The sequence below is a fragment of the Larimichthys crocea genome, chromosome I (assembly GCF_000972845.2).
Source record: "Larimichthys crocea isolate SSNF chromosome I, L_crocea_2.0, whole genome shotgun sequence".
Lineage (NCBI taxonomy): Eukaryota > Metazoa > Chordata > Actinopteri > Sciaenidae > Larimichthys > Larimichthys crocea.
Window position 1 is genome coordinate 36912119 of NC_040011.1, and position 17968 is coordinate 36930086.

Genomic DNA, 17968 nt, shown 5'->3' on the forward strand with positions numbered 1-17968 from the left:
TGATACAGGCACCTGTCAAGTGTTCTTGTAATAGTATCTTTGAGGTCTTACAAATGCAATAAATGCATTTCCTTCATCATTAAAACATTTGTAAAGCCCTTTTTAAATCCAGCAATCTATGTTTGCAGTCTTTGTTGACTCAGCTTAGCATGTTACTACCACCTGTAGCTCAGTAGGACTGACTTTGCACTGTGTCACACATGTGCATCCTTATGCACGAACAGGAGACAAACAAAACTGGGCCCCACTTATAGAAAAACAGCTCCACACAAAACTACACATGAAACCTTTAAGGGAAAGAAACACAAAGACATTCCCTGCTTGTGTTTTATTAATTTATTTATTTAGATTAATTAGATGAAGCTCTGGAAATGTGTCAGATAGTTTTCCACAATTTCTTCAAGAATAAGGAAAATAAATAAACACTTTTACTTTCTCATTTGCTCTTGGTTTGGGTTTGCTTTGTGTTTTTATGCAGACAGATACTGTCAAATCTTCTGACTATGTAAGAAGAGGTGAAAGCTGTTTCCAGTTTAGCCAGCCGTGAAGAACGTGTTAATGTTAAATTTTATGATGATGAAGCTTTTATTGGGTACATTATTATTAATCATCACCAACAAGTACACTATATCTCATTTAGTTTTAACATAGCGTATTTCTCTCCCGTTCTGCACACCATAAAAATGTGAAGGTAAATGTTTGAAGTGACTACGTTATCCTGAAAGAATGAAATAAGTAAGTAAAGAAAAAAAAAACACTTGGTTGGATAGTGAAAAAACATCCACCCGAGTTGCAAGGTTGTCTTTATAAAGAGTCTTATTATTACTGCATAAAAAAATGGAGGATGAAGATTGAGAATAAACACAGTAAAACGTGATAAACCTTTGCTGTATTTGTCCTCCTCCTCGTGTTACATCATACCTATTAAAAAAAAAAACTCTTAAACTGGACGAACCTCAGTTTTAGGAATGTGCATGTTCCTGAACTCAACCCAGTAAATCAGTCACTCCTCACTTAGCTGAACTCTTATCCAAAGTTGAGGATCTCCTGGATTTGACCAAAATAGGAGAGAAATACCTGTCATAGTGGAGAGGATTGTACTGTTTGTGATTTTGTTATCTACTTTTGACCTTTATCAATTTAGCCTTCATGGCTTAACTTTTAAAGTTGCCTGCCCAAACATGTAAAATATCTTTGAGGACCACAAAAAGACGAAAAGGTCTTTACATCAAAGCTTGTTTAGACATATACTGTATGTGCTAAAGCATACTCGAGTCACGTGTTTTTGTACTAAAAATGCTTCTATTAAATCGGTCTTCTTCTTAGTTAACAGTCTTTCACTTGTAATTGTCCAGTTATGCGCCCTCCCACTGTGAGGAAAAACAAATACAAGACACCAGAGAGGCGTTTCTTCCCATATTCCGTAAATCTCTACTCTATCATGCATTAAATGATGCAAAAATATTTGTTGTGTGTTTTCTGTGGAGTCACGGCTCTTGTAATGATGCGTCATGCGCGCTTCATAGGCTCGTGTTTAGGTATGTCTGGTCAGTACATGGCAGAGCCGTGTGTGATGCAGAGGAGGCAGGAGATGACTGCTACCCCCCCTCACTACTCCACTGAGCCTCAGGAGAGTGGAGGGAGAAGGACTGCATGGGGACTGCACGGCTGCTCAGTGAGATTTTTTTTGTCTCTGCGCTAATTTGGAAACGAAATTGCAAACACGCAGTTAAACCATGCAGACTTAACCCATCCAGACACTGTGTTTATGTTTAGTAAAGCTCTTCCGTGAGTTGCAGTTACAAGTGATCTGAAGCCTGCTATGGAGGACTTCTTGAGTCAAAATGAGTCTGAGCACTGACAATGTTACAAACTTGTGGAAAAATGGTTCCTCGGAACTCGACGGGACTCTGGCCTCCCAGGTCAACTTTACCAACAGCTCCGAGGGGAACCACACGAAGCACAGCGAGGTGGATCTCACCCGAGCTATCCCGCTTGGCTTGGTGCTGGGGGCTTTCATCGTGTTCGCCATCGCGGGCAACATCCTCGTTATCCTCTCGGTGGTGTGCAACAGGCACCTGCGCACCCCGACTAACTACTTCATTATCAACCTGGCCATCGCAGACCTGCTGCTGAGCACCACGGTGCTGCCGGTGTCCGCCACTCTTGAGATCCTAGACTACTGGGTGTTCGGCAGGATCTTCTGTGACATCTGGGCGGCGGTGGATGTGCTGTGCTGCACCGCGTCCATCATGAGCCTGTGCGTAATATCCATCGACCGTTACATCGGAGTGAGCCACCCGCTGCAGTACCCGGGCATCGTGACGGAGAAGCGGGCTCTGCTGGCCATGCTCGGGGTGTGGGCGCTGTCGGTGGTCATCTCCATTGGACCTCTGTTCGGGTGGAAGCAGCCACCGTCGCCGGACGACACGCAGTGCCCCATCACCGAGGAGCCGTTTTACGCGCTTTTCTCTTCCCTCGGCTCCTTCTACATCCCACTCGTCGTTATTCTGGCCATGTACTGCCGTGTGTACATAGTCGCCAAACGGACCACTAAGAACCTGGAAGCCGGTGTGATGCGTGAGAGGATGAACTCCAGTGAGCTGACCCTCAGGATCCACAAGGGCTCACAAGTGCAGGAGGAGCACGGCAGTTCAAACACCGGCAAGGGCCGTGCGCACCAAGCGAGAAGTTCCCTCACGGTGAAACTTCTGAAATTTTCCCGAGAGAAGAAAGCGGCAAAAACTTTGGGAGTTGTGGTCGGCATGTTTACGCTCTGCTGGCTGCCTTTCTTTCTCGCCTTACCCATAGGTAGGTTCAGCAGGTCGTTCATACTGTGAAACGTAACTCTTCTCTTCACAACACACTTCATTAAATTCATATCCACGAGTTAATGAGATTTGCAGAGAAGATTTTTAGTTCATCATCTTAAATGTTTGCATGAGATGAATGATGCATTGAAAGGCTGCCTGTTAATCATATCTATAGCTGGCACAGGAGGGAACTCTCCTGGGTAGCATTTACTGCTCTGTCACCAAGCCCATGAGTGGGCTTTGATATACTGTAGTGGTCACTCTGTACTGCAGGAATAAATAACATCACTCATATATTACTGCATTATTCAATATATCCTGCATTGGGAGTGGATCTATATCATTCCTCTGTTTATGTAATTAAGTTGGGTTGCATCAGACATTAAATTTGGGCCAACTGTAAAATTTTCCATTTGTCTCTACAGCGCCAAACCTATACTGGTGTTACAGACTCAAAAGTCTGGGCCCTTTGTAAGGGATGTAACATGCCTTCAGGAGACTGAGATCCAATTATTCTCAAGCTTATCCTAACATTATGAGTGTTATCTCTGCATTATCCCCTGGTTTTCAGTTAATCTCTCAGTGCAACAAATAAGCTACACTCCTCAAGTGTGCCAAGTGAGGAGTCTTTCTCCTCTGGTCAGTTGATTCAGTGGCCTGTGGGGCCTGCCAGCGCTCTGTGATGCCACTGAGACTAGCAAGTATTCACCACCCCGCTGTCATGATTGTTTTAAAAAACTGCAGAGGAAATTAAACAATATATTCTGCTGTGAAATACTCATGCCGCAGGCTGTGTTGTGGCAAGAAGGCTAAGAAAACATTAAGCCTTAGTGATGGAGTCTGGTCCACAAGCATGGCTGCTGTATTTTAGATTATTGTTTGCCTGATTACCTGCCAGGGCACTGATCCCTTGTGGCACTGTGGGTTATGGTTGCGCATGTATGAGTGTGTGTTTGATTATCGGCATGTGCCTGTGTGTGCATATATTTACTGTGATCATATGGGAATGTGTTTATGCCCCTGGCTTTAAGCTGCAGCACATCTCAGCCTCACATGGACACAGACATTAGTACCTAGGGCAGGATCACTATGCAGGGTCACATAGCAGGATTTTTTTTTTTTTTTTGCCTTGAGGCATTCTTAGATAGAAAAAGCAGGTAAAAAAAAGGTTTATTTTCAAATGTTCTGATTTTCTGATCTGAGAAGATTCAGAGAGCAGATTCAGGCAGATTTAAGATTACCATGTGGCCTGTTTATATAACACTAATCAACAAACAGCCAAAGAACCCCAGAGGGTACATTTCTCTGCACAGTCTCCGGTGTAGCATACTGATACACAGTGACAAAACACTACACAACCTTATTTCATGCTCATTTCCAAATGGTCTCAAAGGTGCATGAAAGAAAAGCATACAAACAAGTCCAGCAGCCCTCTGGCGGGGAATTCCACATAATGTGTCTACTATATATCCATTAGGACACTGAAACAGTTCTCTTCCCAACGTTAGAGCCTCTATTTCCAAAAGGGGATTTTCTTGGAAACGTTGTTGGTTTTCAACTTATGTGGTTTCTTGTGTGACTATCATCTGAACTTATTGAAACACATAAAGTCCGATAGGCCAGTGGCATTCTCCTCGTTTCACTCTCTGAGTATTCATTAGCCTCCACCCACAGAGTGGGATTTCCGGTCTCACACTTGTTATTACCCTGCTCCTTCCTCTGCACAGTGTCACTGATATGTAACGTATGTGGGGGTTTGTGGTTGGCGGTGTGTGAGCGCTGGTGATGTTGAAACTATGTTCATGTGTGTTTTGAGTGATCACTTCATTGTGGTTGCAGCTGCTTGTCTCTCTTGTATCAACTCTGATTTTTTAAAGAATTAAAAGCACGTAAAGATAAAACTGAGGCAGCAACAACTACTGCGACCTCTGACCCCTGACGTATCAACCTGAGAGTGCATATGCAGCTTAAATAAATACATGAAGTACTTCATAACTTATCTAACACACCAGATTCAAATTCTGTTAATACCTTGTTTTTGTTTTTGTACATAAATGGCAAAGCAGCTTGAGTCATTCGTTTTTAGTGTCTCCTTTTACGCCTTTAACTTGGAGCAAAGTAAAGTATACAGACTTCAAGATTATAAACATTACATCAAAGTTTTTAAGTTAGTGTTACTCCAGACGAGCTTCCTTGCTTCCAAAAACATCCCAAAATTTTACACACTCACATATCATACCACATTCTTGTATCACGTTATGACAAAATGACACTTAAATTACGCGTTAATCATCAAGTTTTGACAAAAATACCAATAGATTTTCTATTTGACGCAGCTTTATCTTCGATAACAACAATGTACTCACCTTTCAAACTGCACCTGTCCTGTTATGTACAGTATGTTCAGCAGAACATTGTTCAGCCACAGACAACTTTATTCTGAATTTAATGGAGCAAAGTTTCCAAACATAACATGTATTTCATGCTGACTGACGGGAAATGTGGGAACTATGTACAAGAAGTTGAAATATTTCAATATTCATTCAAATGTGTCATCAAACAGCCATAAAAAAGTAACTTAAACCATAATAGTTTTAAAATGTTTCATTTTTTTAATGAATTGACTAATGAAAAAAAAAACAAGAGAAAAAGCAGCATTCCTGTTGTCAGCAGCTACTCCTGCACACAGAGCTGAAAACAAATGTACAGGAAGATACATACAGCTGAGGCAGGAACTAACTAATTTTAATTACTGATGATTTTGCTGGATGTTTTTACATGATTTATTGATTCATTTGAGTCTTCAGACTCCAACAGTATAAAAACAAAACAAAAAAAATCAGTTTATTATGATGTAAAATCTCATTTTAGTATTTAATTCATTGATTATCAAAATTATTTATTTACTGCCCTGAGCAAGGAAAGAAAACATAAACATAGATCTATTATAAGTATTAAAGCATTGTTATAAAGCGCAGAAAAAGATTTGTTTGAACCTTTTCAACACAGAGAGCTCTAAAGATTCGGTGTAGGGTCTACATGTAGGTGTTTCAATGGGCTGCTTTGTGTCAGCCGAAGAGAAATCGCTAGTCCTCAGGGGATACTGGTGTTATTTCATTGCACACATTGTCCCACGGCTCTTTAACACCCAGCGCAGGCACTAATGTCCTGTGAAGACCTCACAAATAGCAACTGGTGCAAGCAGTGTGCCCATATGTGAGAGAAACCAACACTTTATGGTGTTAACCAGCCAATTGTTTCTATGGAAATGTGAGACGCAGTGTCACACGTGTGTTTTATTTTTATTTTTACACAATCCGGCCAGGCCCCACAGCTCAGGGGATAATTGAAATGGCTTTTGAAGGGGAAAAATAATGAGAGTGCTAAGTGTCAAAGCGATGAAGAAGAAAGGAAGTGGCAGAGCTGAGCTGGAGAGGCCACAGGGCAGTATAGGTGAAAGTGAAGGTCCCTGAGATGTCAACCCAATTCTACAGAAATAGCTTCATGCTATGATTTAATGAAAGTAATCTGCAAGGGTAATAGCACTTCTGTCCGTTTAGATTAAGACATATTAATCATATTTATGGGCGTGTTATGAAACAGGATGCGTGAGTTTTTTTGGAGAACAGGCATGGCACAGAATAGGCACAGCTTCTTCCAATTAGTGAGAATAACAGGATGCCTTGTTTTGTTAAGATGTTCCTGTGTTTTTATGTGTGTACGTGTGCCTGTCCTCAGGAAGGAGGTGCAAACATTTCTCTTAACAGAAAAGGGCCAAGACCATCAATAACAAACCTCCCACGGCTATCTATATACCATTGTCCTGCAGCCAAGCCCTCGCATCCTTTATACTATAGCCTTTCAACATAAACACTCTTCAAGGGACAAAAATTGACTTTGTTCATACAAAATTTAAACACACAAACAGGTGCCATATCTGGTTACAGGAAGGTCTGTTGTCAACCAGATTTCTTTGTGTTTCCTACTCTTTTATGCTGCACTTGTGCAGAAAGGAGATGCAGAAACATGCTGGCAGTGTCGCACCTTTTGATCTCTGTTGGGGCCTCTAGATGTTTCATCCTGGGAGAGTTACACAGCAGTGTTTGCCCTTTCAGATGCCACTGTTCTAGCTCACCTGAAAGGCTTAGAAATTAAATGCAGATTCACTGAACATTTCTTAAGCATCTCAATATTCGGCTAAAACAAGAGATTTCAGTGTGAAAGAGCCACATGCTGTGTTTCCTCACTCAATCTGTCCCACAAGCAACGCTGCAGTCCTAACACCGAATGTGCCTTACCAAATTTACCCAAATGTACATGTTCATCAGTCTGTAGAAGAAAAGACAAGACAAGAAAGCAAAAGATAGATAACTCACACCTGATAAAGCTGGAAAATAAATAAAGTAAATTCAATTTTAAAGTAAAAATGTCCAAACATTCTTTGGTAAAGGCTTTAATATATATTAGTTTTCAGCAAAGAGAATTTGAATGTTGTCCATTTTATAGTTCAAAAAGACAATTTGATTTTTGTTTTCTATTAACAATACAAGTCACAGCCCTTGCACAGAGCACAGAAATATCACGCCGCTTTATTCTAGTAACAATTTTCTTCTGTTGAATTCAGTGGTTAATTTCGCTCAATCAACATACAGTAAATTTCACTGATTCATATTGATTTATTATGTAAAAACAAAAAAGGTTAGAGCCGTACAAATGCTCAGTGAGTTTCTTTTTTCTTTGGGTTTTCTTTATTTATGTAAGAAACCAGAATAAGGCAAAAAAAAAAAAAAATTGGACTTGTGATGCAGGCAGTCATCAACATTTGCAACTAACTGTTATCAAAGAGAGACAGACAAAGAAAAATGAAAGAATGACCAATTGGTAATTTCATGCATCGTAATTTGTGGCCTAATAACGATTACGGTTATGTAATCACACTGAAGTGGCTCTAGTTAGTGAAAATAGCATGTGAAAATACCAGCCTCTACGATGAGACCCATTCATCTATAGTACAGGAGGCCAAGACACATGCAGACAACGTTATCTGGTTTCATCTCACACACACACACACACACAGACACACAGACACACAGACACACACACACACACACACACACACAGACAAACACACACACACACACACACACACACAGCTTGTAATGCCGTCATAATGCAAGTTGGAAATGATGTTTCCTCATATTGTTGCACTTTCCTCTGGTCAACAAATTAACTGGAGCATTGTATGTACGTGTGTGCGTGTGTCTGTGATTGTGTGTGTTTGTTTTGGCATCAAACCAAAGACACTGGAATTTTTTTTAGTATTTCCAACTCATCAAGTGGACACGGCTGCCTTTGAGCTGTTATCGCTAAATGCATATGTAGCACAGTAATGAACTTTGTATCGCCTAAAATAATTGTTAACGCCGTTGATCTGATAGTCATGAGGAAGAAAGCTGAAGTGTCTATCTGCCTGTCTATAATATCTTCGAGGTAATTTCACACTTGAAAGCCTGAGATTATAGCACATTCTCAGCCTCTCCAGAAATGTGATGTTCATTTAAAAACGAGGGTTGGTGTAAAGAAACAGTTTTACTCACATCTGCACATCCACATACACACACAAAGTCTTTTCTTTCTCTCACACTAATGTCACACTTGCTGAATGATTTCACTGTTTTTATTTGCAGTCTTCACCCTCTAACCTCATTAGCTTGTAAGATATCTATTTAAACTCAGCCACAGTAAGAGAAAAACCACCACAAAGGGTGGATTAATGCAGACTAACACAGGCTAAACTCACTCATTAGCATACATGACACACCTTCTTTAGAATCTTTTGTAGTTTCTTGTAATTATTGAGCCTTACTGACAACACTTCATTCCCTGGACACAGTTGTAGGTGCAAAAAAATGGAAAGTTTCAGTTATGTAACCTCCATTTAAGTTGCCATTTAATTTACAAAAATCTACCCTTTGAAGAGAATCATATCTTTCATATTGTATTTATTTAAAAGTAAATTCAGGATGACCCCACTCTCTCTGCATTCTTCTGTCCTCCACATGAACTGTATGTATGGTCGGATGCCCAGCTCTTCTTTACAGCCTGTCTGCACAAAGTCCTATGTAATTCTTGATCAATGCTGCCACCTATTGGGTGAACTATAACCTGCAGTCACAGAGAGGATTAGGTATTGATCGTGACGTAACGATCAATGTCATTTAAAAATTCAGTGTTTCCAATACCAGTTATGTTCATTAAGTCACAGCAGGCTGGCAACTCTATAGTGCCACAGCAATTCCTGGCCACATGATTTCCAAACAATAAGATACTTAGAAAATAAGAGAAATCATAATGTATATCATTCAGTAATTTGTACTGTGAGTTATTTTACCTCTCTAATAGCTTTAAGGTTGAAAGCAACATCTCTTTACAATGGATAAAATATTAAAGTAGGTCCTATCCATGTTTTTTTATGACAAGTATTGTTCAGTTATTTATTTATTTATTTATAAACATTTGGTATCTCTAGAAACTTTGGGCTCTCCACTAGAATTTAAAGTTTGTAAGGAATAGATATTAGATTAGATATTTTATGAAATAAGCGTATTTACTTTCTTTCCAAGAGTTAGATTAGAAGATCAATATGGCATCACATATTTGTGCATTAATTACACATAGTGTTGATTATCTTAATTTAGCTTTGCTTAGCTTAGTGTAGACTGGCAGCAGGGTGTCTTTGATCAAACATGATTGAATGTGTTAGCTTTAGAAGTGCTTTGGACAGAGCCAAGCTGTTTATTCCTGCTTCCAGTTTTTAGGCTAAGCTAAACACCAGAAAACCTGAACTTGAAAAGTAAATTATTCATAACTAAATAAGTAACTAACATCCAGATGTTTTATTTATTGAGTTTAACACCTGAGCCAACTGGCCATTTCAATCTGTAGATAGAAATACTTAATGGGAAATAATCAAAACTGTTTCAACTCAAACAGGAAACATTTCACGTTGGATCCCATCACTCATAATAAGTAGCTGTTTGAGAGTGTTTCCATGGGTTCATTTGAAGTTTCTGGACAAAGCCATTGCTTACCAATGATGATGACAATATCTCCATTTTCTCTGTATATTCTACTCTCTCCAGGGTCTTTTAATGTGAACTTGCGCCCACCTGATCTCCTCTTCAAAGTGATCTTCTGGCTGGGCTACTTCAACAGCTGCCTGAACCCCATCATCTACCCCTGCTACAACCGTGAGTTTAAGCTGGCCTTCATTCGTATTCTAAAATGCCAGTGTCACCAGCGTAAACGTCCTGGCTGGAGGGCATACAATTACCGTTCCTCCAACTTCAGCTCCTCTGGACATTCACGCAAAGGTTCGGCAGATCACAACTCTAGCTGCTTGAATGGCAGCCAGCGTACCCTGCCTTCCTCAGCAAGTCCGAGCCCTAGCTACCTGAACAAGGGTCTCCCACCTTGCCCTGAAGGGGAAACATTATACGTATGGGGGGCTAACACCCCAACTCCCTCCACACCCAACCTGCTGCCTGGCAGCCCCACAGACTGCCAGCAGGGAGCTCTGAGAGGGGAGATAAGTCCAGGGAAACCAGCTGAGGAGAGGGCAGGTAGTGTTTTCTCTTTCTCCTTTGGGAAGAATCGAAACAAGGGAGGGATCAACAAAGATAGCATCGTGCCTGATGACAAGGTGTGACTGCTGAGTCTTACTGAGACATGACTTGCTCAGTCCTTAGAGGGATTAAACTCACAAACAGAGTGTGGATGTAGAGTTTCACACATTTGCTGCATTCGCTGTACATGGTCCCATGATCATTCATCCGTCAGTGGATTATCATTGTCATTAGTGGTCTATGTAAGGTGAATATGACTAAGTATTGACTATGCTGCTGTATCAGAGGTATTTTGGTATATGTTACTGTAACTGTGGTTAACAGAGACAGTCAATGGACAGTAAGGTGTTCAAGACAAAATCACTGTTCGCAGCCCTCTTTGGGACTGGAACACCGGTGCATGCATTTTGATTGAACTAAAATTTTATTTAAAGATTTTCAGTAAAGAAGCATACTTTACACAACCTTTCCTTCACGTCCCCCTCAGTTATAAATTAATGTCTGCCCTGTAAAAAGACTGAACATGACAAAGAACTTGACTCATGTCAAACGTGTGATAAGACAAATGATCACCTTTCTGTTGCAGTCACTTGATATGGTATGTTGTGGAAATAAAGTATAACCTGGTTAATCTGCTGTGCGCACAATCATCAGATATCATCTTGTTTGTACGTTTGATGTTCTGAAATGTTCTCAATATGGATATTCAAAATGTGATCAATACATGAATAAACATAAAACATTGCTCAAACGCTGCATGGAGGCTAACTCTCTCTCTCTCTGTAACTCTGCATACTGGATGTCAAATGAACTTGCACCATTAGATGTCATAGATCTGATGATACGAGACAATCAGTGCATGTTAGTTATAAGTTTTGAGTGTCATTAGGCTGTTATTTAAAACAGCATTTCACTGAGAGGAGATTGGAGGTGCTATAAGACATCTAACTGTATATATCTACCTGTTCTCTTACCTCATGGACCACTGACTCCTGGCACATGCCAGTTAATCATTTACTTATGATGGTCTTTGTTTTGTCAGCACATGCAGACAGAAAGAGACGGGTCTGGTACAAATCTTAGGACATGCAGCTTTATATGGTGAAGGAAAAGATTGACCAGTGAGACACGATTGGCCCTAAAGGGAAAGGCATCCACCTGATGAACCATATGGATTTATATTGAGTGGCGAATGGCTTAATTCTTGCTGTATCATGATTAACATCTCAGATAACCACAGCCTGACTAATGATGGCTTTATTTCATAGCACCACAAAGTCTGTGTGCTGTGCCTGATCCTACCCATCCCCATCACCAACTATCATAGGAAATCTGTTTCCAAAGCCCACCAACGCTTTTGTGGTTTCCCCGGCAGTGGTGGACCTCCTGGTTGCTGTTCTGATGATACCGTTTAGTCTGATACTTGAAAGCTGCTTCTCCTTCCTCTACTGAACTCACATATTGCTTGATGTCACCTTTTGCACATTCCATTTTTAATCTCAGCTGCGTGGCACTGGACTGATACATAAGAGTGTGTGATCCACTGCATCACCCTGCTCAAATGTCTACCAGACATGTGGCCATTACGCTGCTGCTCTGCTGGATTCTGCCACTGGTCATCTCGCTTTGCGTCTCCCTCGGGAGGTACACTCAGTCACCTCCTGTCTCAGGATATTCCTACCTCATGATTCATATTCCCTGCAACTTTAGCTATCTCCTTCCTCATTCCCATGGGTCTCATGCTGTTTACCAACAGAATAGTCGTCAAGGCTGCCCAGAGACAAGCGAGATGGATCCATGCAATTGATCATATGGGCAGCTTCAGATGAACTGGAGGCCTATGGGGACTGACTCAACCAGATGAATCCAGATTTTCTCTGAAGAAGGAAATTAAGTCTGTTAAGACCCTGGGTCTGATTGTAGGGTTCATCCTATTTGTGGCTTTCTTTTTCTGTATCAATGTGGACTATCCTCTGAAGAGCTACAACAACAACCCTGTGGTCCTGGAGCCTCCATGTGATTTAGATATACTAACTATTTGAACCCTTTCCTCTATGTCTTATTTAACAAGAACTGTGTCATATATTTGCAGCCATGTTAGACTGCAGGCTTTTAGGAAGATGAGATTTATATTCGGCACTTTTTAGTAGACAAGCACATACCGTTGTTACCTTGAAGACCATTCCAAGAGGACCATTGTGTAATGGCCTCATAATGTTAGCCAGTGCTGACATTCCTTGTTGTTCTGTCTTGCCATAGGCAATCAGTGGCAAGTTACTAATCTGTGCAAGTGCTGACAGACAGATCTCTAATTTTTGGTCAGAAAATTAGAGCAGCAGGGGTTGTTAGTCATTAGACTGAAGTCAAAGTAAATTTGGACAGAGCGGTCTGTGTTTGTTTGTATGTGTGTCATTTTGTAGCATTGACCTCTGTAATGTGTTGTATTAATACTGTAACAATATACAATTAAAATTAAATAGCATAGTGATATCAGAGATTAAAAAACACTGTTAACCTCTACAAGTTTTATTAAAAATATTAAAATGAAATCTGTCCCACGTTGAAAGCATTCATTTTATTAACGTTCTTAACTTTTTATGCTATACTTATTTGTTTTTTTTATTAATCACATGTTTTTATATTGTATTAGTGGTTTTATGATTATGCTTGATTTTATTTTATAATCATGTAAAATGCTTTTTAAGTTTTTTAAGTTATGCTAGTAATCAAACAGTATTGATCTCTGTCCCCATAGTATTTGGACTTTTAGCCCCCTGTTATCCTTCCTGCACATTTTATGGTTCAAAACCTTTGTTATTTTAATTAGCTATTTTCTAGTAACTTACCTCAGTTTTACGTCTTGTGGGTTTTATAACATTAAATGGGTTTTTAGTACATTGACCTATTTAATAATAAATAAATAATTCTTAGCACTATGGCTGTACACAGTATTGCTCACCACCAAATATGAAAGAACTTTATAACAAGTATTCCCAGTTTCCCCTTCATCGTTCAGCTTTCAGTGAAAATCCTGAGCACAGCTAAGCAGACAGATAAACTCAATAAGAGACAGATATCTTTTTTATTGAGACGTTATCTTCTAAAAATAAAAATATATATATAGAAATATATAAAAATAGAAAATAATAACACATTTTCACATGAACATATTCTAAAACATCACAAAATCTATTCAAGGGAATGATTATAAAACATATGCAGCCAGAACAAACTTAGACACGTGCTGTGAAGTGTTGTGTAATTCAGACTATGAAAGACTAATTTGATAATTTTCATGAAAAGAATAGATGCATACTTTCTACGTATCGTCATATAATGTCTTAAAGCAATCTATGTAAATACTTGCAGGCAATGCTTTCTATAACCAAACAGAAAGATGGATGCAGATTCAACCTAGGACCTAATTCGTCCTTTTGGCTATCACAACACAAAAAACTCAACACCAGAAAACTATAGCACATTTAGTGCAAGATAGCTATGGACATATATTTGTTATGAGCATGTTAGCAAGCATTTATACATTCAGCAGATGAAGTGAAACATTGTATTTCATTTGGTGAGCTCTGCAATGTAACTTTTCCATTGTTAATACAGAAAATATAAATTTGTTTTTTGAATTGATTAAACATATTAATAAACAACATTAATAATTAAACATTGATATTGCTTTTTGTCCACAATGCATCAACAGTAATAATGGGTGTAGGACTGCAGAACACCAAAACGCAGTATCACTGCTATCAGATTACTAGATTAGATTATTTTTCTGTGGACTGCACTTTAAATATTTGGTGTCAAGAAAAAATGTAATATTTCTAGTTCAGGCCAATTTCATGGACTGACATTATTGTTGATACTGTAGTTCTAAAATAATAATACTCTCAAAATACTGAAGTAAAAAACATGATAAAGGCCTCCTCGGCTCATTAACGTTGACCAGTTTTGCTGAAACCTCACCTGGTTAAACAGGTAGGCCAGAGGGCAGCTCCAGCTCAGTGGAAAGTGTGGGGTCTCTCTCTTGAAGGTGAGTAAACAGCTTCCTGCTGGCTTCTTGTCCTTTCTTCTTCACCATGTCAATCAGGCAACGTGCCCTGTCTGAGCTGGTACTGTTCTCCTGAAGTATTGAGTCTTTCTCCTCGTCATTTAAGACACCGTCCTTCAAGAGGTCATCCAGCAGCTGTTTAATAACTTGTCCGGACAGTTTCTCCACAAGTTTAGACCTCACCTTGTCAAGCTCCTTATCTAACAGGATAAAGTGAAATAAAAGGGTGGTTAACATGGTTCATGGGCATGAACTACATTTAGTTAACAGTGATGTTTCTTTATCAATGGACTTTGCACAGCTTCCTCTGGAGACACAGAAGACTCTCCACAACACTTTCTAAGAGCTGTAAACAGATTTTTTAGTCTTAATGTCTTAAAATCATTATTTGTAGCAGATTTAAATGATTGATGTTACTGTTTTCACAATATTAATGTTCTGTCCAGAATATAATAAACTATTACAATGTATCATGTTTCTGTTCTTAAACCATATAACTTCATTTATAATGCCAGTCATACCAACCATATTTATAAATACTCGTCATATACAGTGTCTTACCAAACATCATCAGAGTATCACCAGTGTTTTGATAGTCATCTGAAATAAAATGCAGAAAAATAAAATGTGGTTATTTGATTGATTTTGTGGTTTTATGTTTTACATTCATTCACAACACAAGCATTAACATTAGCATTTTAGATAATCTTCAGATAAAGCTGGTGCAAAGGTAGTGTAAATATTGTAATATCCATTTATAACCACTGACTTTTTCGAATCACACAGGTCCACACTGGTCCAGTTTCATGTCTGAGTGTGAGCTGGAAATTACTGTCCGGATTTTCAATGAACACTTCAAAGAAGTTTGGGTCACTGCTTTCATACACAAGTTTTAATGTCTGTGAAAGAAAGAAAGAAAGAAAGAAAGAAAGAAAGAAAGAAAGAAATTATTAAGACTTACAGTTCACATGTAATCTGTCAAATTAGATCTTCTGGTTTAAATGTTGGTGTTATTCATGACTAAATAATCAGACAGATTGTGTTTGGAGAGTGTTTGTTGTTAGTCGTACACTGCCATCTAGTGGCGTATGTTGGAAGCAGGAAGTGCGTTTGGCGGGAGATAAAAGTGCAGCAGAGTACAAAAACATGTCGCTCCTGGGTCGAGTCTGTCTACTTCCTCAACTTTTGCGCATAATCTGTAAATTAAATCAAATATGCTTAATTAGGAATGTTTACTAGGGCTTTCATTTTGCGGTTCGTGTTATTGAAGGCGGTACGGCATTTACTCAGTATAGCTGATGTTATCATTTAGCATTGTGGTTGCTATTCAAAATACTATGTATTGCTAATGTTAAGACCTCAGGTTGGTTATTCTACACACAGAAATAAGTGTGAATGTATGTTTTTACATGGAAACTGAATGTTGTGTATTGTGATTCTTTTCTCACAGTTTTACAAAATAAAATGGTTCAGTAAACTGAAGAATGCCTTACGAGTGGTTACTGAAGCCATATGTTTAGCTCGCTGCATAGGCTAAAGCTCTTAGCTGAGGGCAGAAGAGACTCACTGATCCACCTCACCAGGATCTACAGCAATGACATCGGAATGACATTCGGGTTAGAGAAGTGTGGTCAGACATGCAGTCATACAGGACAGCTACAAATTTCACGCCAAATCCAGCAACCTGAGGCTGTACACCAAGCGAAACAAGGGAAGCCGAGGACTGGTGAGCATCAGAACCACCATCCAGGATGAAACAAACAAAATCCAGGAGTACATCAGGAAGATAGGCCCCAAAGACAAGCTGCTAAGTGAATGCCTTAGGCAGCAAAAACCTGATGGATGAACCAGAGGGACAAGCCCCTGCATGGCATGTACTGTTGTGGAGAGTTTGCTGAAGTCAAAGGTCAATGGTGAGGTCAGGAGGGAAGAAAGTGTTCAGGAGCCTCTGATGTCTTATGCTATATTATTTATTGACGCTTGGCCAAGGAGAATTACAGACATCTGAAGTGCTTGAGTCGGTCTCGCATTCTAACGAACTCGTGATGGTGGATAAACTTTAGACCCAAAGATCACACCCCAAATACTATATGCCCAGAATTAGTCAGAGAGAATGTCTTTACCCTTGGAGGTGTTATTGTCAGCATATTCTAGTCTGGAGACAGATGTCTGTTTACGCAGATTGGAACGTCAACAACAAGATATCTATGACTAGGAAGGCAGCAATAGGTCTCTTCGACCCCGGCCACCACAGTGTTGAGATATGGTGGCACCCAGTCAAAGACAAACAATTAATACTGGCGTGGACCTCAAGGCCCACACGTGACCATGTGCAGCCTAAGGATAGAAAATTCCATAACATGTACATGTAACATGGCAGCACAGTACTCAGTACATTACAATAGAGGCAGGGGTCTACCACACCAGACAGAACCCGAGGTGCAGGCTGTGCAAAGATGCTTCTGAGACAGTTCAGCAGATAATAGCAGGGTGTAAGATGCTGGCAGGTAAAGCATACCTGGAACGTCATAACCAAGTGGCTGGCATAGTGTACAGGAACAACTGCACTGAGTATGGGCTGGAAATCCCAAGGTCAAAATGGAAGACACCTCCTAAGGTGGTTGAGAATGACCAAGCCAAGATACTGTGGGACTTCCAAATATAGACCGACAAGCTGGTGATGGCTAATCAACCATACATCGTGGTGGTGGACAAACAACAGAAAAAAGCTGTGGTGATAGACGTAGCGATTCCGAATGACTGCAATATCAGGAAGAAGGAACACAAGAAGATCGAGAAATACCACGAGCTGAAAGAGGAGTTAGAGAAGATATGGGGAGTAAAGGCAACAGTGGTGCCAGTGGTAATTGGAGCACTGGGAGCTGTGACCCACAAACTGGAAGAGTGGCTACAGCAGATCAGCACTGATCAGCACTCAAATCACAAACGGTACAATTATTTTATTATTTTAATATTCCACTATTACTGACTATAATTTACAGAGAAATCATGAACACAATACAAGAAAACTACTTACTGAATGATCACCATTGTACAACAAGTGTTTCAATTTATCCTGTTATGATTAACAGAGTCCTGGCAGTGACGTTGGTGCAGTTATGAGGATAATCATTATCAGTTGCTTCATTTGCTCCCCTGTGTTACGGTTTAACAAGCGACCCAGTTAACTGGCGACCATCAGCCTGCGCTTCTGTGGTTGCCGTAGTTATGACAGCTGTCGAAATCAGGAAGATGTGCAGCTGTACTCGTAAATGCTCAGTTTATGTTTTAATTAACGTTACAATGTCCAAAAAAAAAAAAAAGATTGGTTAAACATTCATGTCATGTTTCATAGTTGTGTATTCTCTTCCAGTTAACAGGGTCGCTCTTTAAACCGAAACCGAAAGTTCAGCTGTATAAATCAATTTAAGTTTTTAAAGGTTGTTTATCGTGAATTATGCTGTTAT

At 39.7% G+C, this 17968-nt stretch overlaps 1 protein-coding gene across 1 annotated transcript; it reads left to right on the plus strand.

Moving 5' to 3' along the window:
- The first annotated feature begins 352 nt into the window (after window positions 1–352).
- On the plus strand, window positions 353–11193 carry LOC104922698 (alpha-1A adrenergic receptor). Its single transcript, XM_010735592.3, has 2 exons — window positions 353–2811; window positions 9956–11193. The coding sequence occupies exons 1-2, from the start codon at window positions 1845–1847 to the stop codon at window positions 10519–10521; spliced, it is 1533 nt and encodes a 510-aa protein (XP_010733894.2). The 5' UTR covers window positions 353–1844; the 3' UTR covers window positions 10522–11193.
- The last annotated feature ends 6775 nt before the right edge of the window (window positions 11194–17968 follow it).

What these genes read in the sequence shown, in the direction of transcription:
- LOC104922698 (XM_010735592.3), top strand. Translation starts at nt 1,845, where the DNA reads ATGAGTCTGAGCACTGACAATGTTACAAACTTGTGGAAAAATGGTTCC. An exon ending in CTTTCTCGCCTTACCCATAG is followed by an intron (nt 2,812 to 9,955) that starts GTAGGTTCAGCA and finishes TACTCTCTCCAG; the next exon opens with GGTCTTTTAATGTGAACTTG.